General features: G+C 32.9%; 2 protein-coding genes and 1 long non-coding RNA gene across 3 annotated transcripts; all 3 read left to right on the forward strand.

The window, feature by feature from the left end:
* The first annotated feature begins 13,316 nt into the window (after window positions 1-13,316).
* LOC147399809 (putative aquaporin PIP2-5) lies at window positions 13,317-17,066 on the forward strand. The gene is given in 5 exon segments (XM_086445319.1): window positions 13,317-13,713; window positions 14,497-14,664; window positions 14,667-14,791; window positions 16,456-16,596; window positions 16,736-17,066. Coding segments are annotated over 5 exon segments (846 nt in total). The 5' UTR covers window positions 13,317-13,421; the 3' UTR covers window positions 16,856-17,066.
* A 4,469-nt stretch (window positions 17,067-21,535) lies between these two features.
* LOC147399810 (uncharacterized) lies at window positions 21,536-22,194 on the forward strand. The gene has a single exon (XM_086445320.1). It carries the CDS (start codon window positions 21,600-21,602, stop codon window positions 22,032-22,034), a length of 435 nt encoding a protein of 144 aa, XP_086301446.1. The 5' UTR covers window positions 21,536-21,599; the 3' UTR covers window positions 22,035-22,194.
* Window positions 22,195-24,889: 2,695 nt separating this feature from the next.
* Window positions 24,890-26,947, forward strand: LOC147399811 (uncharacterized). Its single transcript, XR_015179130.1, has 2 exons — window positions 24,890-25,029; window positions 26,548-26,947. It is a non-coding gene; the product is annotated as an uncharacterized LOC147399811 (long non-coding RNA).
* The last annotated feature ends 715 nt before the right edge of the window (window positions 26,948-27,662 follow it).

Below are 27,662 nucleotides of genomic sequence, written 5' to 3' on the forward strand. Positions count from 1 at the left end.
ACTATTATGAATAGTGAGAGAGAGCTTTGATTTCTTGCCCTCTCTAATAGACAAGATTAGTGAAAATTATCTTTCGAATAAGGTCCAAACAGAGGTCAATAATTTCTTTGCCAACTGAAATCAAATACATGAAATTATCTAAGTGAAAGAGAGATTCAATAACTTGATTTGACTTTGATTCAACTCCAAAATTAGTCTCTGAATAGACTGTGAACGGCAACAAAAAATTTCTAGGGTTCTTCGTTCTGTGTTGGTGAAGTAAAAAAATCCCCAATTTTATTTTTATTTCTCAAATGTGAAAATTGAACTTGAAGGTTGATTTTGATATGAAATTTGTGTTTTTTTAAATGACATGGCAAGATGGTCTACATGGTAAAATTGTGGTGATAAAAAAACATTGACTTGCTTTCCGCATCGAGAGAGTATTAACCGAGTAAAAAAATCGAGTCAGAATATCACGACTCATCTTGTGAAGATAGGCATTATACTAGTAACCCTGACATGTTTGGATGTTGCAACCTATCCTAGTAATGTTCTTTTGAAGAAATTGTTTGGCAATATATGCAAGAAAATGCGAAACCTTAACAAATTCTCTAATTAGCTTAATAATGATCGCGGAATTGTAGATTCTTTGTATAGGAAGTTGAAATCTCTAATATTTTGGTATCTGCTAGAGGACATCCTTCTGCTGTTATATGTTCTGGGACACAACGTGGCACAACCTTTGAGGTCTGCCTTCCCATCTCTCTTTTAGAAGACTATAATGGATTTTTTTTTTTTACTTAGTTTTTTTTTTGGTGTGGGTGGGGTGAGCATGGAACTGGACCCTGCCCAAAGTTCTTAGTGTAGTAATGGTTAAGGTAAGGTATTGTGTCTTAGATTTTACACATTCAAAATCTTAAACATAACTTTAACAAACTATGATTCCCAATAGGATCTATCTAATCTATCACATACCTCAAGTATACTAATCATACAATTTAAAACGAGTTGATGGCACTTACCTTGTGCCATCATAAAGCCGTTGATTAAAAAAAAATGTTAGAGATGTGCCTTGCAATCCATGTGTTCGTCGAAGCCTTCAAATCCCAATCAAATTGATCCTTGCGTTCTAGACTCACCTTCTCCCTTCTCCCTCCTCTCTATATGGAATGGTTAGGGTTCTAGTGATCGATGAATATCACTGATTTTAGAACTCTTTACCTTATGTGCGTTTTCCACACTTCAGTTAATTACCAATATGGGATTGTTGTTCCTCTTTTATAGATGAGGTTGAGGGTCTGGAGTTCTTTTAATAAGATTCCTATCCATCAAGGTTTCTTACCAACCATAAAGAATACTATCTAATTCCAACGAAATTAGGATTCTTTCAATATTGATATTTTTTTTATATTATACAATCCTTGTGCAATTAAATCACAAAAATTGTGAGGTCAATGGGCAACATATTATTGATTTCTAAATTGTGCCCTTCAGTTACTTTCCTCTGTAAATGTCCTCAACGGAAAATGATAGATGATTATCTTGAAAGAGCCAAATTGCTAAGCTGATGTTTAGATCGTCAGAGATGCTGTTAGATGATAGACGATTATCTTGATACAAATGGCTGAACTGGTGTAGAGATCGTCAGAGATATTGATCGACGATAATGTGGAGAAGGATAGAACTCTAGGTGTCATTTGGGAAGAGGAGGATGTGTTAGTCAATGACAATAGCCGAGCTAAGTTCATTTCAATAAATTTTTTTCTTCCTTCTGCCCGAGGGTTTGGAACCGCATATGAAGGCAATGAGAAGGTGTGTTTCCATTTGGAACCCAATGGGAGAGAGAAGGTATAGAGTGAAGGGTAGTAGTTGCATGCACAAGGGTGAGGGTGAAGAGAATTTTGCATTGGCTGCCGTTCATGCAACCTTCCTTCTTTATCCAGGTTTGGGATCGCTAATGTAGTGTATAAAAACACTACAAAGGTGTCGTTACAAACACGATGGTATCCTTTGCTATGTTATCTTAATATATGCTACTACTTCTCATTGCAGATCTATCTATACATGGTCTTGGTCTTATTTCTTTGAGAATTTGTCATTGTTAGGGGAAGATTATCTTGTAAATGATTTGGTGATGCTTGCTTTGGTAATTAAAATTTGTATTAATTTTAAAAAAAATAGGAAATTGATTTCCATTCCCATCAAAAAATTTAGTGAAAGGTTGGATTTCATTCTCATAATCTATTTCCCATATTGGAAAATAAAATCAACCTTCATCTTCTTCCTTGGCACACCTCTCCTCTTCCTCCTCTCTTCTGAATTTTTATTGTGTTCTTCAGAAGCAATACTGGAATTTGTTTTTGGATTTTTTTTCTTCCTACCTTATTGTACAGTCATTTTTTCCATGGATTTCAAAATTTATGGAAAATGAGTTTTCATACAATCAAATTGCTTTTATTTATAATAATCAGTCTTTTGGGGGCCATGTCATTAGTTCTAAAAAACGGACATCTTAAATTTTCACCAGAATGTGTGGGGTTATGTCAAATAATTTGGAGAAAACAAATTGTTATCATAGTTAGTAATTCTTGGAATTGCGAATTATAATCGAAAGATATACAAAATGATTAAAGCTTTCGTGCAATTAAACCCTCATTAAAAGATTGAATCTTTTAAATTACTCACGATTTATTCTTTTCCTGAATTTAACAAATCAAAAATTCTTTCAACAAATAGCATTAAAAACTCAAATTAACCCATATTTTTATAATTAAAAAACATATCCTAATGTTGCAAGATAATATTCTTAACACTGAAAACCAATAGAGATTGTTATTGAATTTCACAAATCACGATTTTCAATCAACAATTAGTTTTCACTATTTTTATATTTCTCTCTGGATTTTTTAATACGAGTCTTTGTAACTCAATTAAGTAAGAAAATATGTGTTTTGCATTATGAAGATTTGTGTTAATGTTTAGATTAATCACATGAATAAAAATATTCTTAAATTTAACTTATATATATATGGGTCGGGTTCCGTAGACACATAAAACTACTCATAAAATTATAACGTTTTTGTCTTATATGGTTAAAAAGGTTCGGAATGGACTGATTTTTTGTGAGGATGATCTCTGCGGTGAGAATCATTCTTGCAAAAAATCATTCTATTTCAAAACTTCTAATCTCATCAAAAGTGATTGACAAAAATTGGACAGTCTAAAATTTTTCAACTTATAAACATGGGGTTAGAAATTTCATAATGGGCTGATTTTTGACAAGGATGATCTCCTCACCATAGAGATCATCTTCACAAAATATCAGCCCATTCCAAATATTTTTATCTATATAAGACAAAATACGTTGTAGCTTTATGAGTGACTTTATGTGTATATAGATCCTAATCCTATATATATATATATATATGGGTTGGATTCTGTAGATGTGTTTTGTCCTATATGGGCTAACAGTTTCGGAATGAGTTGATTTTTTTAAAGATGATTTCTATGGTAAATGGATCATCTTCACAAAAAATCATCTCATTTTGAAATTTATAGTCTCATTTTACAAGTTGAAGAATTGTGACCATTCATTTTTATTGTTAGTTTGTAATCATTTTTATAGGGTTAGAATTTTTAGAATAGACTGATTTATTTGAGGATCATCTCCTTACCATAGAAATCTTTTTACCATATATATATATACACTATTTTAGAATAAATATTAAAATGGAATATGTGTAAAGGTTACCAGTATTATTGATTTGTAATTTACTATATGAGTTTAATGATGAAGAAGGGTATTGTGGTAGGTGATATTGAAAAATAAGATATAAAAATAATAAATCTTAAAAAAAATAAAAGAGAGTTTTTTAAATATTTGGATACGAATCGTATGAAAATTTTAATATTTATATCGACGAACTGTTCAAATTTTTTTATAATATTGAAGTCAAATCATAGGGGAACGACAACGATTTTTCCGTACACCGAAAGAAACAGATGTTTTTCAAAGTCGCACCCCTTGATTATTCTAGAATCTTCTGATTGGACGAAAAAGAGAGCAGATCGTACGCACCACATACACGCCACGTAAGCCGTACTACCCCCACAAAAAATAGAGAGTAATGAGTCAAAGATGTTTTTGGTCCACACGTTATCCTGACTAAATTTGGAGAATTAGTTTCCCTGATTTTCTTGACTGTTTCTCGCAAGCCTTCTCCTCCTCCTCTTCCCTCTTCTCTATATAAGTGCGTCTGTAATCTATCTTTTTGTATACAATAATCTCTCTCATTTTTCTCCTAAAACAAGCGGAAGAAAGTGAGAAATAGTTAACCATCTATATATATATCGTTTTGTTTGTGGAAATACACGAGACTTACTTTGCAGATAATCAAAGCCAAAGGAAAATGGTAAAGGAGATAAAGTGTGTGCACTTAGCAGCAAAGGAGAGAAGGTGTACTGTGCACTCATGGAATGCAGTTGCTCCATCACGCCTCGTTTCTCCCCATAAACCTTCAAATTCTCCATCATTGGAGACAATTAGGGAAGAGGAATATGAAGATGATTAGGTTTTTATTTTTTTCAGTTTTTCATAGATGCCAAATATCTGTCATCTTGGCAATATAATGTGGATATGTAACTTTTTTTTTTTTTTTCTTTTTCTAATACATGGATTTCATATTTCTGTTCATTGTGTGTTGGATATGTTATTTAGTTATGGTGAATATTTGATATACCCTTTAGTGTTTTCAAACTGACGACGTATACCTCTTCACATTATCTTCTCCTAGGAACGAACTTTGAAGGGCTCAAGTGCCCATTTCTTCAACCTTCACTTAATTTTTCCACCCAAAATCAATCATTTACAACCTCTTGGATGCATGGTTTTAAAACTCGTTTTGATGTGTCGTCCTTAAATGAGACCAAGTCATCTTGGACGCAATGTGAAAAAAGCTCAAATTTGACGGCCTTGGACTATCAAATTTCATAAAATTCGACGGACCAAGAGGTCGAATTTTTCATTGTCAATTATTTTTTTCTCAACGAGTCGAAATTGTCAAATTAATGAAGGGTGAGAGAAATTCAACAACTCTAAACCATCAAATTTGGGAACATCAAGAATTTCGACTATTGTAGACCGTCAAAATTCAATTTCTAAAATTCTTGAGTCTCGGCCCGTCAATTTTTTCTGTCAAAATTTCCAATTTTCAGGTAGTGGGACAAGTTTTCGGATATATTTGAGATGTCTTGTTCAACAATGAGAAAAATGAGTATGGATTTTAAATCTCATCCGATACATTGATTTGTCCGTCCATCTCGTTGTTGAATGATATCAATACGTCTCAGTCTCGGACGAGTTTTGAAATCATGGATGAATATGGATGCTTTTCATTATGAGGCCTTTAAGTCATTTTATGTTAGTCTTTCAGAGTAGACTGAGGTCAATGGGCCATGTCATTAGTTTAAATACTTAATATATCTCGGGTATTCACCAAAACGAGGTGGGCTATAACTAGATCACCCAATAACTTGAAGAAAACAAAATGTCTAAAACTGTGAGAAAGGCTTCTAAAAAGAAGTAAAGGAGAACGGGCATAATACATCTTAATCTAAAATGTTCAAAAAACAAAAAATCTTGAATTTTTTTTTAGCCCGAACAAATGAGCACATTGAGGGAGAGAGAGAAGAGTGAGTTTAAGTTGCTTATAAACATGGATTGATCCAATACAATGACCTTACCCATAGTTAGTAATTCGGTGTATTGCAAAAATCGTTACGGGATTAATTTGAGTATGATTCAAAATATATATTTAGTAATTCGGTAAAAAAAAATCTAAGAATTGCAAAAATGTGATACAAGAATGGTTTGGGTATAATTCAACTTAAATACTAAACTTTCTAAATTTTGTGCCTATACATATTAAAATTTTCATAATATTTATATCCGAATATTTAGAAAACTCCCCTACCTTTTTAAGATTTATTATTTTTATATCTTATTTTTCAAAATCATCATCAGTTCCCTTCATTCTTGAACTCATCCTTGGTAAATTAAGAACATATGATATTTTTATGTGTGTATATCAAATACTTAAGCCTTATTACAAATCAATCACACTTGCATACTTTTACACATATTCCATTTTAATATTTATTCTATAATAGCTTATAGAAAAAAATTTAAAATTAAGAATATATTTTTTTTCTTATGATTATTGATGCTATTAACAATAATCTTCATAATGCAAAGTATAAACTATCTAAATTAATTGAGTTGCTAAGACTCATGTTCAAAATTTCTGAGAGGAGAGAAAATATTTGTAAAAGGAATTAAAAAATTAATAGTTGATTGATAATCGTGAGATTCAATAATAAACAATGATTAGTGCTATAACAATAAACAATTAATAATTGTCTAACAATGAAACCTTTAAATGTAAAAAAGAGAATAATGAAAATATTATCATGCGATATTGAGATAAAAACATTATTATAAAAATGTGTGTTAATTTGTGTTTTAACCCTCTTTGTAGAAGGTATTTTTAATTTGTTTAATTTGGAAAAAGAATAAATAGTGAATGATTCGAAAATATTCAAAAAGTTGAGCATATTTAATAGGATGACAGTTTTAATCATTTTTGTGTATCATTTAAGTCAATTTAGTATTTCTCGATAAATAAGAACCCCCTTCTTGAAGGCATTTATTTATGACCTAACTTGGTTACACACAAAGAACCATGGATGCTTGTAACTTGTATCTTGAGAAAGAACATATAAGCTTCTGTGCACACTTCCACGTCAGTTCAATGTAAAATGCAAGTCTTAAAATGCCAATTTCGCATTTCACAATAAATAAGAACTCCTCTTCAATTATTTATCATGAATAATGATTTTTGACTCCCAATATCCCGTTCTATTCTCTTGATGTGGTATGTGCATAGAATCGTAGATTTTTTTTCTTTCGAAATATATATCTACCCATACTTATGGAAATGTGAAATTATGTATCCCAAGAAAAAACTATTAAGGGTTGGTGGTGGTGCGCACATAACTATAGTCTGTAGATGCTTTTCCCCAAGATACGAGTCAAAACTAGGGGTGCACATAGTTCGGATTGGTTCGGATTTTGGCAAAATTGGAACTGAACCAAATATGATCGATTCTACAAATTTGGGATTGAACCAATCCAATTATCTTATAGAACCGAACCAATCCAAACCAAACTTGGTTCAGATTGGTTCGGATCGGTTCTCGGTTCTCATACTTTCAAAATAGAAAAACAAGTATTTTTTCTTTCAAAAAAGGAATCCTTTGGATCAGATAATAAATAATGCATATTTTAAAAATGAAAATGATTTTATGATTAAATTATGACTAAAATCTATATAAATTGAAAATTAGAGAAAACTCAATGAGACTAAAAAAAATTACAATTTTAAAATTGATATTTTGGATGGATTAGTGAGAAAACTAATCCATAAATGGTAGATTAACGAATTCAAATCTAGATTCGTATAGTACATTTCATCTAACAAACATAGCATAAAGGTTCTCGTAAAAAAACAAGGAATCAAACTCTTAGAATTTTTTTATTTTTTATAAATGGGTTGATTCATTTGAGAGTTGAGAGAGAACTTTGTGTACATTTTTTATGAGTTTTTGTTAGAAAAAAATAGAGGAGATAAAGTTGAAGACTTTGATGAGTTATACTTCAGATTAATTTGATTCTATTATACCCTTAATCCGAAACCGAATCAAATCAATCGGATTTTTTTATATACAATCCGTACTCGAACCAAACCATATTCAATCCGAACCAATCCAATCCAAAAGACTTCAAAACTATTCTATCAACATGTCACGCCGGGATAGTATAGCGAGATGGAGGAGGGAGGAGTCCGATTATCAAAACACATTTATCATGCCGACACATTGTACAACTTGACACGTGTCATCATATCAACCGCGAGTGTTTTCTATACTTGGGCGGTGCAAAACGTGTTAAAATAATAATTAACAGATCTAGAAGAAATCATTGAAAAAGACTTTAAAGACCAAATCATGTCACAATATTAAAGTCCTTTGAAAGGCAAAAAAGGAGAGGAGAAACATAATTTTAGCGTGGCACCATAAGATTCGTTGAGAGAGAGCTCATGATTAAGCGTGAATGGTCGGTAGTGATGGGCGGTTCCTCACTATGGCACGAATTCCAAGTCATATTAAAACACGTGTATAATTATATATGAGTTGTCCTGAGTGACATTAAAATTTAAAGAATGCTGCTTTTCTGAATAAAAAATCCTTATTCAATCAACAGTAGGAGACGTGGCATGAATACAGAATCATAGATCTTTTTTCTTGGGATACACAATCTTACATTTTATTTATTTATTTATTTATTTATGAGGATGTATAATTGTGTATCGAGAGGAAAAAGATCTATGGTTCGACATCCATGCTACGTTAGCTGAGTATTGACCGAGTGAAGGTTTTCTAGTTCGAAAATCATTATTCAAAGAGTTGTGATAATCTGACTATTCCATGTGGCATACTCAATCGACTACTTGACGTGATAAGTTCGAAAATGATAGATATGCACTTTTCGGGATATATGATTCCCTCGAGATATTTTAATGGGGAAGTGCAACCGTGTATCTTGAGGAGCGTAAATCTATGGTTCTTGAATTTGTCAGGTCAGAGTAGTCGATTGAGTTTGCCATATGGAGTAGTTAGATTATTACGATTCTTATTCAAATTTAAATCGTTTCACTCATTGCTGATATGGAGATGCACACATAACCATAGATGCTTTTTAGTCATATCTCGATGAAAAATTCTCTGGCTTGTACGAACGTCCACATCCACATCAGTAATGTATTAAAAACTTTATTGTGATTTCAACATTTCCCATTATATGTACTAAAGAATCAGACCAGTTTTAGTATGATAGCAGGGAAGAAAGTTCTTCACTAAACCTCATCCATCATAAAAAAAAAAAAAAAAATAAAAAATAAAAAAAGACATGTGTACAAATATTCTTGAGAATCATAATAAATTTCAAACCTTATTTTATGCATCTCGGGATCTGCGACGATAGATGAGGCTTAGTAACACCTCTTCCCTTGTATCATAGTGAGGAAAGGGTTTCTCTAAACAAAAATGGTTTTCACAATAATTATTTCTATGACATGGTGCCAGCTGGCAATTGTAATTTACACTTTAAGGTTAGAATTAATTTTTGTTTCATCGATAGCATTGATAAGAATTATTAAATTCTTTACCCTAAACTTAGATTAATCTTTTTTTTTTTTAAGTTGTAGAGTAACATTAAAATATACATCGTGGGGGACATTTCTGATGTGGATGTGTTTGAATCATAGATGCTTTTCATCAATATACAAGTGAGATCTCGAGGAAAGCATCTATGATTTTGACACATGTCCATGTCAGAAATGTCTCCCACGATGTACGTTTTAATGTTACTTCAACATTATCCTTATTTTTTTCGTAAGTATTTTAATTTGTTGACTTATAAAATTAGTGTCAATTATCATGTTCATTTTGTCATCTGTTGAGATATTTGATAATTTATTGGATTATGTCACGAAAATAATCTCTTTGGTCATCAAACATTTCTCATTTTCATACAATTTTTTTTCTTTTTTGTGATTGTAACAGTTTTAAATCTACTTTTACTATTTTAATCCATATTCTTTTTTTTGGTAGACTTACATATTTATTTTTAGATGGCATTTTAATTTTTTTTTTCTTTTAAATTTTACAATGTACCAAACACTGTCAATTGGCTTTCTCCTAATTCATCTTTATTAGGACTTACACATTTATATGAAATATTTATTCCTAATTATGCCCTAAATTACACGTTATCATCTTTAATAAAAAAAAGGTTATGAATGATGCATTATTAGTTCCATAATATTCATAGAAAAAAAAAATCAAATTTCTTCTATAAATAAATAAAATTGACTTAATCAAACTAAATGAGGTTTTGTATTCCATAAGAGATACATTCTTCATCTCTAAAGGGTGCTTTATACGCAATGGTGTTTAATTTATGATCACTAATGCCCTAAATTACACATTGGGGGTATAAGTTATTGGGAACGACTGGTAATGGTGTTGAATTAAGGTAATCTCCAAAATTTATGTGAAACATAAGGAGGATCATTGAAATCATCGATTATTTTAAGTGAAAATTACTAAAAGAAGGTTAAGTGTTTTAATATTTATCAAAAAGAATATAATTTTTTTAAAGAGTACCAAAAACAAATTAAGTTATTAGACAATCTAACGTTTTAATAACTCATTAGATTAACCAACATTTTGAAATGTTAAATTACATTACTGTATCAAAAATACTCTTGGAATGATTAAAATGTTGAATTGTCCAATGTTTTAATATCTTGCTTTAACACCCAACAACCCACATCTAAAAATATTCGACTATCGAACCACTTAATTTGTTTTTGGTAATTTATATATATATATATATATATATTGTAAATATTTACATATTTAACTCCCTCTTAGTAATTTTTCCTTATTTTAATTGTTGGACGTATCATTCATGTATGCTTGAGTACGTTATTGTCTCAATATTATAATATTTTCTCTACTACCTCACAAACAAATATATTCTAACATTTTCTCTTTATTTAATTGTAAGTTATTTTGAATTTGAAATATTTTTTTTTCTTTCCCAAAACTTAAAAATGCATGTTGCACTTAAAAGAGTGAAAAATGGCCAAAATATCCCCAATTTTAAACTTTTTCTTGTGAAAACTCTCTTCAACTTACCGAGAACAATGAATATGGTTATGGGCATAATAAGATTTATTACTTGAATTCCTTTGATTAATATTTAGTTCTGTAGAAAAAATAAATAAAATTTTCATATATAACTTTGTTGCGTAAATCATGACTTGAGAGGAAAAAATAATCAATGATTTTAAACAAAATTCCATAATTTTATTGTTGAAATGAGTGTATTTCAGTCATTTTTTTTTTGTTAATCTCACATAAAATGTTACCACCATGCTTCACAGTCAATATCCTTAATAGTTTTCATTCCACTAACTTTCTTTAAGCCTTTCGATAGTATTCCCTTCCCCTCGTCACCTCTTCTACTAATATCCCTAATGCCTAATAATATTCGAGACTTGAATTAGTTATGATTTCAAATGACACGAACATAAATATTGAACCAATACATCAAAAATACCCAAGTGAAAGTGTCAACTTAACTAAGTTGGTAAAACGTGAAAAAAATAATTCTTACATCTTAAGTACAAATTTTTTGAATTCAACTTCACCATTAACTTCAAAAAAATAATAATTATAATAATAATACCCAAGAATTAGTATTAAAAGATGGCTTAAAAAAAAGTATGGCACAAACCGTAATTTTATAGCTATAATCGGAATAATTTTGATACCACGTCGGGTTGACGCAGATGGATCAGGTGGGTCCTCCACCAGTGTTGTCGTCTCCTTTGAACCTAACCTATCCACTTTCGAACACTGTAGACTGTAGTGGGATCTTCACCGACTTTCCAGACTAAACCGCCAGAGATTCCAGAGCCACTCAGTATTACACGTGTCATAATCTGCCTCTCTAATCGTCTGATCTTTGCAAGGCCGAAAAGGCTCCACGTGTCAAGGTTACTTTATCTCACCACTTTTTGTCGACTTTTAAGCCAATACAAATTTGAAACGTAATCATGCTTTTGTTTTTATAGAAAAGAGTAAAAAAGTAAAAGACTAAGACGAGAGAATGTTCCCAACGGTCATCGATGAACATTTATACCTCCCATTTTCCTCTAAAAATTGAGTAAATTTTTTTAATTGAAGCTGAGAGGTGACTCATGCCCATTTTTAGCTATGATTTGTGTAAAATTTTTAAAGAATTTTAAGTTACCTTTTTTTCAGGTATTATTATTTTAATTAAAATAACTCTCAAATTATTTTTTAAATATTAATTTGATGATCAACATATACAAAATTTCTAACATAATTATCAAAATTTACTCACAAATAAATGCCCTAAGGATCAAATTAATCATTAAAATGATAAAATTATTTCAACTCTTTTGATAAAAGATTGTGCATTTTTCCTTTACAATTATTATTGTCACACCAACTTTTACTAACATCACACTAATTATGTGCAACTCTTTGATGATTTACATCTCCCCCCCCCCCCCTCGATCTTCTCTCATTACCGCATGTCATGTGTTGTTTGATTGATGACATATAACAACTCCCCCCTCGATCTTCTCTCATTACCGCATGTTATGTATTGTTTGATTGATGACATATAACAACTCCCCCCTCCCCCTTCTCCTTACGCATGTTATGTATTGTTTGATTGATGATATATAACAACTCCCCTCTCCTTATGCATGTTAAACATATCTTGAGTTTGCTACTCTTATGCATGTCACATGCCTTGCATTGTTTGGTTGATGGCATATCTGGAGTCTACTGCCCCTACATGTGTCATGGCAAGTATTATTTGTTATGTGTCACGCCTCAAATGTTGGAGGTCCTAGGTCTTCCTTAGTTACCTTTTATTTGATGTAGACATTCTTCGAGTCCTAATTCTCTAGAGTTGGGTCGACATCATAATTTGCAATCATCTTGAAAATTTTACTCTCCCACAACTAATTTACCAAGGGCCTTTTGTTAACACGTGAGTTAAGATGCATTAAATACATTTCCAAATTTTATTTTCATATACTCAATTTTTCCACTTTTACTATTAAAAAATCTATTAAAATAACTCTACTACTAAAAATACTCTCAAATGCTTATTTTCAAAGTGTAATTAATGCATCTTAACATGTACTTAACAAAACTCATTTACCAAATGACTAATGATTTTGTGATGTGACAAGGGTATGTATGACCGTTGATTTTTTTCTTGTGTATCTCGAAGAAAAAGATCTATGGTGAAGTGATAATTTTCAAGTCAGGAAATCGCGACTCTTACCAAATACTCCCAAATAATCTCAAAATCCTTAAATCACTTTCTAAAACCACTCAACAAAGGGTCAATTTTTATTTTTATTTTTTTTTACAACCGTGATTTTAAAAAAAAAATGATTTAAATGGACTCCTTCACTCAAACAATGCCTTCTACAATGAAAAATGATAAAGAGTGTAGTAGAAATAATTGGAAGAGGTGAAATGTAGGTGGTGGGGGGCCGCATAAGCTGAAAAAACAAGTTAGAAAAAGGTGATATTGGCGGCAACATAAAGTTAATATTTCTCCTTCTTTAAGGGGTCTCAACTCTCAACTCAAGCTCCCCCATAAATACCCCCCTCACACACCTCCATTTCTTCATCCTTTATGAGAACAATAGCTACATATCTCTTCTATCTCTTTTGTTGAATTTGTTCTTTTTAGGAGAAAAATGGTGAAAGAAGTTGAGGTGTTTCCCTCGAAGGACTACCAAGACCCACCTCCATCTCCTTTGATAGACTTTGAAGAGCTCACTAAATGGTCCTTCTACAGAGCTCTAATCGCCGAATTCATCGCTACTCTTCTCTTTCTCTACATTACTGTGTTGACTGTGATTGGGTACAAAAGTCAAACTGATTTAGCCAACAATGGTGATCAATGTGGTGGAGTGGGTATCCTGGGGATTGCTTGGGCTTTTGGTGGGATGATCTTCATCCTTGTTTACTGCACCGCTGGTATCTCTGGTGGGTTCTCTATTTCTCTCTCTCTCTCTCTCTCTGGATTCTGACCAATCTCCTTGAAATTTACCAAAACGGTGGCTGACAATTGCGAAATTTCCGTTTCAGTACACTATTCATTTTAATTCCAAAGCAGTAAATTTCCATTAAGCGGTTAAATTTTACCAAATAGGAAAATAAAAGTAGAATTACAAAAATACCCTTCTCAAAATTTGATGTTTAATAAAAAGGAAATTACTAAAAAAATATTGTTAAATTCCTGTTTCAGTGAATCATTCATTTTCATTCCGAAACATAAACTACCACTATCGAAATTATTACTTTTACAAATACAATTTTTTTTTTTTAAATTCTTAAAATACCCCTTAGTATTTATTATTAAACAAAACATTTTGTGAAGGATTTTTTTTTTTTTTTTGGTAATTTAACTTTGTTTTTTTATTTTATCTAGTAGTAAATTTATTTGTAATTTTCCATTTTCAAAATTAAAATTAATAGTACACCCAAAATGGGAATTTCACTATTTTGAAGGAACATTTTAATAAACAGCCTTATAATAAACACTCTCGGGGGTGTTTAGTATTTTAACTTAAAAACAATTTTCCTATTTGGTCAAAATTTTAATTCTGAAACGGTAATTTCCCATTTTCGAAATTAATAAGCAACAGTGCTCTTAAACGGTAATTTAACAAATATTCTCTGTTTTTTTTCTTATAATTTTCCCTTAGGATATTTTTTAGCAATTGGCGCACGTTAGCATATGTTTAATATTATTTCTAACATGCGCAGGAGGACACATTAACCCAGCAGTAACATTCGGACTATTCTTGGCACGAAAGGTGTCGTTGATACGGGCGTTTATGTACATGGTGGCTCAATGCTTGGGTGCAATCTGTGGTGTTGCGCTCGTTAAAGCCTTCCAGAGCTCTCACTACTTCCGATACGGTGGTGGGGCCAATGGCTATCGGACGGCTATAGCAAGGGCACAGGATTGGCAGCTGAGATAATCGGGACCTTTGTTCTAGTCTACACTGTCTTCTCAGCCACTGATCCCAAAAGGAACGCTAGAGACTCCCATATCCCTGTAAGTACCATATCAACTCTCGAAGTGTGCGTATTACGCATATGGTGTATTGTATTTCGTAGGAAGGTAGATAATTTTCGATTTTTGTGGAGACTATGGGCGCTCATGTGATGATCACCTCTAAAGACTTTCACGGTTTCTGATTCTCGTGGTGGCTCGTGTCTAACGTGAGCCGTAGGGGTGTCTGCTTTTGTTATTTGGGAATTGGGATGGACCCATTTAAATTTGACTCGTTTAAATGGGCTTGATTGGTGGATACTGATTGATGACTGATTTATCAGTAATATAGTGTACCTAGGCGCATGTTAACGGATCCCACTATTAATCGGTGGAATTTGGCGCACTTTAATTATTTCCCTCACACTAGTATAAATCTATGAACCCGGTTTGTCACACTAGAAAGAATCCGGTTTTGTAGGGTTAGGTTGAGATAATCCGTTTCTTAGTTCACTTTGATTTTTTTAGATCGGTTCATCAGTTTGATTCGCTTGTGCATATATTAAGGGTGCAACTTGATTCAATTTGAGGTCAAATTGGATCTGAATCGATATATATAGATAGATTCTACTTAAATAAGAACTAGAATTGAACCAAATTCCATTGGAACCAATTCAATTTGGTTCGGTTCTACGGATTGCCAATATTCTATAAATTATAAGTAATATTTTTTAATAAAAAAATAAATATATAATAAACATAAATTTTCATACAAAAATCACTAATCTATTCATAAAAAATCATTAGTTTATCCACAAAAAATATTAATCTATGTTCTAACTCCTAAAATAATTCATAATAATTATTATATACATATATATATATATATATATATATATATATATATATATAGAAGTTTGGTTTTTGGTTTGGTTTGGTTTAGTTCTATACAAGTTTGATCCGAGAACCGAATCAAATTGATCTGTTCTCCATTTTTCATAATCTGGAATCAAACTGCAACTTGATCCAAAGCTATCGGTTATCGATTTGAACTGGACCAAGTTGCACCCCTAGCATATATATGATTCAAGCATACAAGCTATAAATACAATTATAATGTTAAAACAATTATAAATTTAATAAAAATAAATTAATAAAATAATTTAAATTTTAAATATGAGCAATGAAAAAATATGAAAAATTATTTGGTTTGCCGAACCCAACGAAAATTTTCTGTACGCGTGGTTCACTTGATTTTACGAACTCAGTACAAATTGTACCGCGAATTGGTTTGATTCATGCCAGCTCATGGTTTGGACTAGTAGCAACGAACTGGGTAACATAGGTCCAAACTAAGGATGTCAACAGTTCGGTTCGGTTTGGATCCAGATTCAATCAATACCGGATACGAAACCCTTAGAATCAGAACTGGCCCTACTGCCAATAAGATAGAAAATTAGTTTTGAATGAAAAAATAAAATAAATTAAAATGTAATTCCAAGCTTGATTGTTCATATCAACAATGAATTTTTCAAGAAAATCAAACGTTTTAGAATAAAATCATGGAAAAGTAGGATCTAGAGTTTTTGTTTGTAGTTGAGATTGAGAAATAAGCCCTTTTTTGTATGTGAGTGTGTGTGTGTGTGGAAAATGTGTTACCTAATAACATATCAAAATTCCTTTGATTATGTACCTATCTAATTGATCTTGTTTACATAAAAAATTAGGTTTTGGCACCACTACCAATCGGATTCTCTGTTTTCATGGTTCACCTGGCCACAATCCCCATCACTGGCACAGGTATCAATCCTGCTAGGAGCCTTGGAGCTGCTGTGATCTACAACAAGGAGAAGGCATGGAATGATCAGGTATAATACGGTTTTTTTTTTTTTTTTTTTTTAATTTTTAAAAGAGGGAGGGTATATTAGTCATTTAACCATCTTATATGGTAAAAATGAATTTTGGGTTTGATTCCAATTTCCATGACCTTGTTTATATATGTTGCAGTGGATGTTTTGGGTTGGACCTTTCATCGGTGCTGCCATTGCCGCAGCCTATCATCAGTACATTTTGAGAGCAGGAGCAGTTAAAGCTTTGGGTTCCTTCAGGAGTAGCTCCCACAACTAAATGTCCATGTTGTTTGGTAAAGATGATGGAGTTTCAATAAGAAATAATAATGGAGGAAACATGGAATTGTAAATAAAGTTGTGGGAAAAGATGGTCTTTTGTTCTCTTTATCCCTTTTAGTATTTGTTCTTAGGATCTTTCATCTATGTGTACCAATTATTGTTGCTTCCACCTAAATCTATTAATGGTTTTGTCTTTTTGAATTTCTAAATCACTCCTATTGCATGGAGAGGTACTATTGTATGGGTAATTAATATTGGTGACTTCTTGTGAAAAAACAAAAAAATACAAAGATTGACACAAATCGCACAAAACACAAGGATTTACGTGTTTTGTCAGTATGCCTACGTCCACGAATCAAATGAAGAACAATCATTATTTTCTTTCAAGTTTTACAATCTTGGAGATCTCTATTAAGAAAAGCATGAGATATTAAAACAACTTTATTTCCCCCAAAAGTATAAAAACCTTAAGAAAATATTACATAATTACCTTTTTCGAACCATAAAAAATTTGGTCAGGGGGTCCTACTAGGGGTGCACATGGATTGAATTGATTCGGATTTTGGTAAAATTGAAATCGAACCAAACGTGATCAGTTTTACAAATTTGGATCCGATTAAATCCAATTACCCTATAAAACCGAACCAATCTAAATCAACCTTGGTTCGGATTAGTTCTCGGTTCTCATACTTATTATTTTCGACAAGTCATTAGGCAGGCTATCCGACGAGGTGGCAAGATGGGTTACCTTTTCATTTTTAGACGAGGTGGCAAGTGGCGATGTAAGTGAGGGAGACGAACAACTGTTTGATTTTTTTTTTTTTTAGACTTGAAGAAGAGAGAAATAGAGAATAGAAGAGGTGGGTTACCTCGTCATTTTTTGACGAGGTGACGAGTGATGAGGTGAGTGAGGGAGACAAACGACGGCTAGGTTTTCAGTTTTCTTCAGACTTGAGGAAAAGAGAAATAGAGAATCAAAGAACAAAACTAAGAAGTAAGAAATGATTTTATTTTTAGATAAATAAATAGATATAAAATTGGTTCGGTTCTCGGATTGGTTATGTTTTATTATATCCCTAATCCATAATTGAACCAAATCAATTGGATTTTTTTTACAATCCGCGCCCGAACCAAACCATGCTCAATCTGAACCAATCCAATCCAAAAGGCTTCGGATTGGTTCGATTATCGGATTTACCCAATCCAATGTGCACCCTTAGGTTCTACCCCAGGCACCCCCCACAATTCAATGTACTTCTCTAACAAGCAAATTAAATTTCACCTATTAATGTTTATAATTCATAGTAGTTTTGACATATTGTTTTTAGCTTGGTTTTAGATAAAGAAAGACAATTAAATAATCCATCTAAATTCAGCCTTAACCCATAAGTTTATAGATCATCATTTTGGTCATAAATCTATATTTGTTAGTATTTACAAATGAGTAATTTATGTTGATGATCTTATTCGCCAAGTAATCTAAACCTCACCAACTAATTTTTATGATTCATGGTCACTGATTTTTTTCCCTTTTTTATTTCAACCCTACCAAAATTCAATCTTACCCATTAAGGATATCAATTATTGCAAATTGAAAGTGGGAGGAAAATGACTTCCTACAAAAATAAATTAAAAAATAAAAAGATTTTCAATTGAGTGACTCTGCATTTTCAATGAAATTCAATTTCCAGACCAATGTGATTTTGCACCATGGATTGGAAAATTGTTCTCTACCAAAATCTAGAAAATGATTTTACATTATTCTAAAAATATTCTCTCGCGATTAACTTTACTCCAGAATACAATCAATGTTTCCTATAAAACTAATTCCTTGCAATCATACAAATCCTCAATTTATAAATCAACACTTTTTAATGACACCCCACACAAGAAAAATTATGCCAAATGGCATCATTTGTTTAAGTATATTTTTTATGTTATCTTAAAGATGGCTTCACTAAGAATTCTAATCCTCATCATTAACAATTAAAAATATTAATTTGCTTTGTATTATTGAAATGGCCTACTATATTAAGATTGAAATTAGTAGTCGAAAACATGAAATGATGAGTTGGATTTTGTGGTGGTGGAAGTGAGATGTGGAGTTGACTTCTTAAACCTTGCATCTTAATTTGTCTTTTTCAATAAAGATGAAAAGACAGTTTTGATTAGTGAAGTGAAAGTAAGGATTCCTTGCTACTTTAGAGGACCATATTTCCTTTTTGTGTATAAGAGGAGCAAACAAGCCTTCTCTTCCACCCCCACCTCCTACCCCACATTTTATAATTTTGTAGGTTACAATTGATGTTCATTCATCATCAAACTTTAGAGTTTATAATAAAATTTTCTTTTTCCAAGAACCAAATGTCAAGAAAATGTCAAAATATACTCTAATTCTCAATTTAAAGATTTGAAATAAGTAAAGTATTCTATCCATGGTTTTAAAATTCGGTTTTGCATCTTGTCTCGTCCATGCCTAATACCAAGTCATCTCGGACGAGTTTTCCAATGCATTTGAGACATCTTGTCCAAAAATTTTAAAAAATTATTAAATCTCATTTTAAAAATTGATTTGTGTGTTCGTCTCGTTCATGCCTGATATCGAGACGACTCGGACGATACATCTCGATCTCGAATGAGTTTTGAAACCATGATTCTATCTCAGATCATGTTTCAAACCTACTTATAAATTTTCATTAAGACCACTTTGGAGCTAGTTGAAACGGGTCACCCGCATCAAAATTTTGAAGAAATCCTCTCCATTGGATTACACGCGGCATTTCTAAGGAGGTGTTTACAATTTTGGTAGAAATGTAGGGGTGTGAAATAAATTCAATACGTTGCACCCTTCCTTCCTTGATTTTGATGAGCTCTCAGACTTAATTCGGGCAAATTGGGGTGTCTACACTTAGTCTAGACTAATTGCAAGTTTGGGTACCATCATTAGCTCATATTATCATGGTTCAAACTTCATTCCACTGGACTTGGTTTTGAATGCCCATTTATCCACCCAGTCCCTTAAAGTCCTTGAGCTCTTTTCTGGATAAAACTTTGGGATTGATGGTGACCAAATTGCAGATATAAGCACATATTGTGAGGAAGCATAATGTTTCATGTATTATCACATACAACACCATTCTTGTGAGCTCTGGCTAAGTTTGTGACATGTGAGACCCTGAAAGACCATTAAATGTTAAATTGGGCCTCAAGAATTAAGTGAAATGGGTCACAATGACACCCAAAAAAATAAAAAATAAATAGAGAGGAGAGGAAGGATAAGTAAGAAGCGTGACATACTTTAATATTAGTTGGGACTGTGACGGGAGCTGAGGCACGCTTTGAATTCATGTAAGCATGCGTTTGCTACTCTGCAATTATGTCTTGGGAAGGTGAGAAGGCCGGTTGCTATAATTACACATCAAATTCCCTTAACGCCTTTGCTGCCTCAACAAGTAACAAACCTCACCACATAGTGCCCCATTCATCCCTCGTATGTCTACATACCAATTTACAATATAGATGCGTACATACATTCGAAGATCATATGTCATTTAATTTTCATTTGAAATAACTTATGGAATCATCCTAGGAATTAAAAAAACAAAAAAAAAAAAGGGGCTAGAAAGAAAAGAAAAATGCATATGGTTCAATAGTGCTTACGTCCATGAATGAGATGAGAGCGAGAATTTTCCAATTCCTTTCCCCGGTGAAAATTGAAGTAGCAAAGAGAACAAAAATATAATGATTTACGTTGTTTTTAGACAATGTGTCTCATCCACGGATCAGATTAATCACTATTTTCTTCCAAGTTTTACAGTCCTAGAGATTTCTATTTAAAGAAATTGAGATTAGAGAAAAACGTGTCTCCCCAAAAAAGTAGAAATCCCTTAAAAAAATATTACACAATTGCCTTTTTCCTAATCCTAAAACATTTGGGGTTACGAAAAAACAAGACATTTACACAACACCCCAAACCTTTAGAATCCTCAAACCTTAGTTTTTGTATTCGGGTGAATTGAGGTTAAGGTCTAGGTAAGTATTGATGTATTGTTCCTCAAATATGCAACTTAATGGTCGAAGGAAAATTCTAACAAGAAATATATGATAAAGTAAATGTAAATATGAAAATTTCGATTTGGGAGAGTTGGTTTCAGATTGGAAAACCTGCAATTTTATAAATCATGGCTGAAATCGTGTTCAAATATAGTGAAACTCTCTCATCCGTGGGCCTAGGTTTAGCCAAACCACATAAATATTGATTGTTTTTTTTAATATTTATCATATATATCCTAGATCTTGGGTACCACATTAATTGACAATGTAAAATGTTTCTAGATTCAAGAAATCAATTACAACATAAGCACTACTAAATTGAAATGATGAATCACTCTATATATTAATGATTTTGAGTGCCAAATCACAATTTGATTTTCTTAATTCCCTCATTTAACCTCAGACATCCTCGACTTGGTTTCAGAATCTCCTCTATTATGTGTTAAACAGAATCTTGAAAGTGATAGGGGCATTTTGGGAACCTTAAGACAGGTCATCATTCTTCTCTAGAGATCACAATCATTTTGTTTACCCTTATTCTAACCGTCCAAAGCATCACTAAAATTCAAGAGTCAAGACTAAGCAACCACCACCTCTATAAAACCCCCTTCAAAGCTTCAAAATCTTCACACTCACTCTTCTTCTTCTACTACTACAACTACTACTCTGAACTCCCTCATATTAACAACATGAAATCCATGACAAGTTTCTTCATTCTCTTCTTATCTTCTCTTTCTTTCGTCGACATTGCTCAAGCTCAAGGTCGTTCTCCCCATGGCCTTGTTTACGAGAATCCCGTGGTGTTCTCCCCATTGGCTTTCGACTTCTTCCACCCGAATTCTCCAAGCCCCAATGCTGACACCCCGTGCGTAGAATCGGATTGTGCCCCATTGCCTTTAACAACATATTCTAGTGCGGCATCTGCCGTGGCAGAATCAACTCTAGCGCACGCAAGCAGAGTATCAACCACAAGTACAAGTGGGAGCCGGGTCGGAGTAGGGGGAATTGTTGGCATTGTGTTTGGTTTTGTTTTCGCTGCCCTTACAGCAATGGGTGTCTACTATGTGGTGATCACACGTCGGAGCAATAAGACTCGAGGGAATTCTATTCAGCCCGACGCTTAATTGGATCGCTTTAAGTTGCTCAATGCTTGGATCATCTTTTTTCTTTTTTCTTTTTTCTTTTTTCATAATTTAGTTTATCGGTTTTTTTCTTTTTTAAGGTGGTGTCACGAGATGTACTTATAATCTACAATGGTGATTAAATAGAGATGTTTTCAAACTAGTCACATTGCATAAAGGGCTTATTTTTTTTGCTTCTTTTCTCCAACATTTGGTTTACAAGAGAGGGAACAAAGAGAACCCAAGTACCTCTAATTTCAATTGAGAGTAATTAGAGAAAGTGGGTATTAAAAAAGTGGTTTTCAATCCTCAAAAGTCGAACCCTACCAAACAACTCCAAGTTGCATTTGGCACACAGCTTTTTGGCATCAAAAGTTCCTTTGGGAGTAAAAATATTGTTTGACAAAACTTGGCAATTTGGGATTTCTCGTAGAAGTCAAGCAAAAAAGAAAGTCGAAGTTGCACAAATCCACTTTTGACTCTTGACTATTAAGAGAATCCAAATGGAACCAAAGATAACGTAAATTCGTGATTACTAAAATGACTTTCTTCACCTTTCTTCCCTCCATTCTTTGGACATCTATCTAAGAGGCATTCTGGTTAATCAAATACAATTTAAGGTGAAAATTTTACTTTTTTATCAAAAACCACACAACTTCGATTCTGAACACGCTTTTAGACCTCAAAATGTATTTCCTTGATGCTGTTGCTAAACAACCATCATCCCAATCACAATTTTTATAGACTGATTCCGTAGAAGCATTTCTGTGGAATTGCCCAAACGAGTCTTCATTTTCTTTTTTAACAATACCCAACCCTTATATGAACTAATTACCCAATAATTTCTTCATCCAATAGTACCAAACTAGCAGACTTTGTCCAACAATTTGATGGAGCCACACACACACACACACACACACAAATCAGTTTGCATAGTAATTTGTAACAATTGGATTCAACACTAATGAATAGGTAAAACAGGGTAATTTTGACTAACCTCTCAAGTTTGAGTAAATATTCGAGATACTCCCTTACATTTTCAAACTCTTGCACCTTTGAAATTGGTTGTGTCCTTATTTTCAATACATAGAGTAGGGTCGAAGAGGAATCGAAACTGATTAGGTTCTATTCGATGGGTGCTCATGAGCATCTGAAATCAATTTGTTTAATTTTTCGTTTCTTTTTATATTGTACATGGCTATGGTTGAAGGCTTTTCTATTTTTTGAAACTAACAGATCAATATATATTACAAAAAATTCTTTAAATGTTTCTATAAATTATGTATTCAAACTTAGAATATAGGTCTTGAAATTTATCACTTATAAAAAAGATGAATTTTAATTTTTTTTTTTTTTTTTGAAAAATATTAATCCATATCTTTACTGGAATAAATTGTAATTATTTTAGTAATGGTTTTATAGATAATATCTTATGTTTTCATTAGAATTTTCTCGCATTTTGTGATGGAAGAAAACTTGCATGTAAAGAAAATAAAATTCTATTATCATTCAAGATGTTTGGTTTTATCTCATTTCAACTCTTAAGAACTACAATTAATAGGTACCTGTGATTCTTGATGGTTCTAATTTCATTTATTTTAAAATGTGGCTTCATCACCAAACCAACTAGAATCAAAACCCCAAAAATATGGTGTTTCCAATTCTAATTACCTAATAAATCAAATCATAACCAACAATTTCACATCCCCAATCTCTTGATCGGGGCTTAAATCTCACCTTTTAATCTTTATAATAAATTATTTTTAACCTATTCAACCTAATGAAGTAAAATAAAGGATTATTAACTAGAAGTTGAAAATGAGGGTATTTAAAAATCTCTTTTTTCCTTTCATTCTTTAAATATCTACCCGGGAGGCTTTAGTAAATAAACAAGCAAACTTTTTCTCTCAAATTTGGTGTATTTCATGCACCTTAATGTGTGCCCTTAGGACACATGTTAACAAAACCCAATCAAATCAAATCAAGCCATTGACACCCATTACTACCCCTATATTGACTTAAATCTCACCTTTGAATCTTTATGATAAATTATTTTTAACCTATTCAAATTTGTGAGGTAAAAACTTGATTTTTCTACCTAAAATTTCTTTATTTTCTGTATTTCCAAAAATCTCATCTTGTTCTTGATGTTTGAAGGAGATAGAATTTTAAAGAGTCATGATAATCTGACTACACCACATGGCACACTCAATCAACTCTCCTGACATGACAAGTTGGGGAATCATAGATCTATATATCTCAAGATAAACAATCCCTCGAGATACATTTTTTATGGGAAAGTGCAATTTTGTATCCCAAGGCACACAGACTTATGGTTCCCAAACTTGTGATGTCGAGAGAGTTTACATACATGGGGTAGTCAGATTATAACGATTCAATTTTAAATTTGAAGATGCGTCCCGATGAAGATAATTTAAGAAAAATAAAGGGTTATTAGCTAGATGTTGAAAATGAGGGTCCCAGTTGAAGATATTTTAAGACAAATAAAAGGGTAATTAGCTAGATATTGTAAATGAGGGTCATACTTGAAGATATTTTAAGAAAAATAAAGGGTTATTAGATAGATGTTGAAAATTGAGGGTATTTAAGTCGTTTCAATTGGTCCTTTTGGACTTGGAGTCAACCGAGGTCATGATGGTATGACCCAAACACATTAGAACAAAAGCTAACGCAACATCTTCTACTTCTCTGTCACCAGTTTTTGTAATTTGGAGATTATCTCTGTAGAAAAAAATGCATCTTTGGCCTTCTCTGAGGATCAGAGATTCCTTCAAGTCGTCTTACTTAAAGACCCTCGACTGGAATCTTCACAGAATGAATAGGGAGAAGGAATCTCAAAGTAATCAAAAACTCCTCGAGAATGAAAACGATCTTGATGGGAAAGGGGGAGACTGTGATTTGATTTCTGGGGTTTTTGTGTTGTTCAGAGAGTTGTTGATGCTCTTCTCTTGCTGTTACTGTTGTTTCTGCTGTGGTGGTAAGGGTTTTATTTCTGTCCTCTGTATTGGGTTTTCATTTCTTTTATATAATTGGGCTTCTGCTTCTGTTTCTCTATTTTAGGTTTTAAATTGCTTATTTGGTTTGTAAAGATTTGGTTTATATTTTGATACAGTACGGTCTCTTGGTTTTTTTCCCCTACTGTATTGGGTTTTCCTTGAATAGTGATTTTTTTTGCTTTTGTTTTTCTTTGGTGGAGAATCTTGAATTCTTTTCAAGGTTTCAAGATATTGGGGGGGGGGGGGGGGGGGGCATAAGTCTTTAATAAGAATTTAAATCTATCCAATGAGCTATTCCAACTAGATTAAAAGCATAGGTTTGATCTTCTGCAACTGCAGTGTACAATTGATTGGGGCTCTGAATGAAGAGTTTCAAAATGTAATTACGGTTATGTTGGATTAGAAAAAAATACCCTTAATTTTGGAGTTAGAAATATAATCGACAGCAGAGAAGGGTACTTAGTCAATAACCGAACAAGAAGTTACCTTGTAACGAGGCAACACCTAAGATGACCACGTCAAGAAGGGGTTGTTCTGTGAACCTTCTTGCTTATCGTGGGTAACCCCACCCTTCAGGTATGACAAAGCCCACGGTCACACGCACTGCCCTTAAGAAAGTCCTACGTGCAATCGGTTGAGTTGAGGGTCAACCAGACCCTGGAGGGTGGCCCCAAGGAATTCATTGCTTCGTGGGGTTTTTAACATTTGACCTACCCTTCTTGAGGAGCTTATCAAGGCTCGGCTTGTCACTAGGCCAACCCCTTGGGGTTGGGCAATATAACTTCTGATTGGCCATTTTGGCTGAGAATGTGCCATAGATTGAAACATGGAAGGCTTTATGCTATTGTGACTTTTGGCTGAACATGCTTCCATTGAAGGAACTTGGCCCCAACCTACATATGTTTTCTTACCAACTGGATTTCTCTTCCAAATGATTTTATATGCTATGCAATCTTGTATTGTTTCTTGTGTTCTGTCACATACTAAGAACCCATTCAAAATGGGATTTCTCTTCCCATTTTGATTGGGTTCTTTTTTTATGTCAAGTTTCATTTTTTGCTTTAATCTGTTAGAACAGGTAGTTTTGGTTTGAATTGATCTTATTTTCCAGTGCTGCACCTCTTCTTGATTGAAATTTTTTAAGTGTTGTTTCTTCCCATCTTCTCAATATATAATTTGGCTTGCATGTTTTCCTCTTTGATTACCTGAACCAGAATTTCTTCTGCTATCTGGTCCTGTTAAAAAAAAGGACCTTCAGTTTCATTAAACTATACAGGGATTTGTGGATTCATCTTCCCAGTGTTGGTTTTTAGAATTTTTTGGCATTCATGTATCCATATATCAACTCATATATTATGATGTTTAAAATGTTTTTTGGGTCCATTTGCTGTAGTTTTTAGAATCCAACTGTGGTTGTACGTTAACCATTTTGAAACTCAACATTAGGAAGATTTGTTCATGTTGAAAATGTTTGGATGAGAATTAATGTTTTTTGATAGTGGGTTTCATCTTTCAGCATGTGTTGAAGAGGAAGAGAACTGATGGCGTAATTCTGATGAAACTTTGTTCTGGAGGCCACCATTCTATTAACAAGATTGTAGTGGTATTGAAGAATACATTTTCTGTACAGTTTGATCATGAAATTTTTTATGGCCCCATGTCAAGGAGAGGGCTATGGTTACTAATTTAGTAGTAAGTGAGTGTATTGTACAAGTAATTAAAATCAGTGGAATAACCAGAAAACGTGTTTGTGAAATGGAATTTTTAGTTGTGCATGGGCTGTGTTTTGTATATTATGGAAAAGACAATGCCGATACATGGACCATGAAGGCCGTCCACACGGCGTATCAGATCACCATTGTTTGTGTTCTACATTGTTAAAGACTGATCTTTTTGTTATTAGTTTGCTTACTATCGTAGTGTTTCCATATCTTAGAATATTCTTCTTCTATATGTGTTTGGTCTTATTGGATCCACAACATGTCATGACAAAGAGCCTCTATGTTACGGCCGTGTTCTTTCGAAGTGAGGTTGTGCGACGTAAGAGGTGTTAATCCACAATTAAGTCTGAAAAATAATATCCACACATAATACATAACAAGCAAACAAGAAAACGGGGGCAATATGAGATAGAGTCAGAGGCAACTTTGTTGATATATACGAGGACTTGAAGTCAACGTGGGTGTAGGCCGGAGATTGGGACACTAGACACCCCTCCTACACTCATGTTGATTTCAAGCCCTCGCCCAAGTTACGAGGAGTCCCACATATCATAGATCATCAGTTGTTTGAAATACACTTAATACTTTTGTAACGTGTTACACCGTGTAATTTGAATATATATCAACAAAGTTGCCTCCAGACTTTGTCTCGTGTTGTCCCCGTTCTCTTGCTTGCTAGTTAAATATTGTGTGTAGATATTATTTTTCAGACTTACTTGTAGATTAGCACCCTTTGCGCCGCATGACCTCGCTTCGAAAGAACACGGCCGTGACACTCCACAATGTTGAAAAAAAAAAAAAACCTTTTTTGTACAAACTGACGTTCTGAGTGTAACAAGAGGTTTTTTTTTTCCTTTACATTAAATGTAAGTTTAGCATTGCTCCAAATATTA

This window comes from Akebia trifoliata, chromosome 6, assembly GCF_017979445.1.
Source record: "Akebia trifoliata isolate Shusen 1 chromosome 6, ASM1797944v1, whole genome shotgun sequence".
NCBI lineage: Eukaryota > Viridiplantae > Streptophyta > Magnoliopsida > Ranunculales > Lardizabalaceae > Akebia > Akebia trifoliata.

Excerpts from the sequence above, each read along its gene's own strand:
- LOC147399810 (XM_086445320.1), top strand. The coding sequence starts at position 21,600 with ATGAAATCCATGACAAGTTTCTTCATTCTCTTCTTATCTTCTCTTTCT.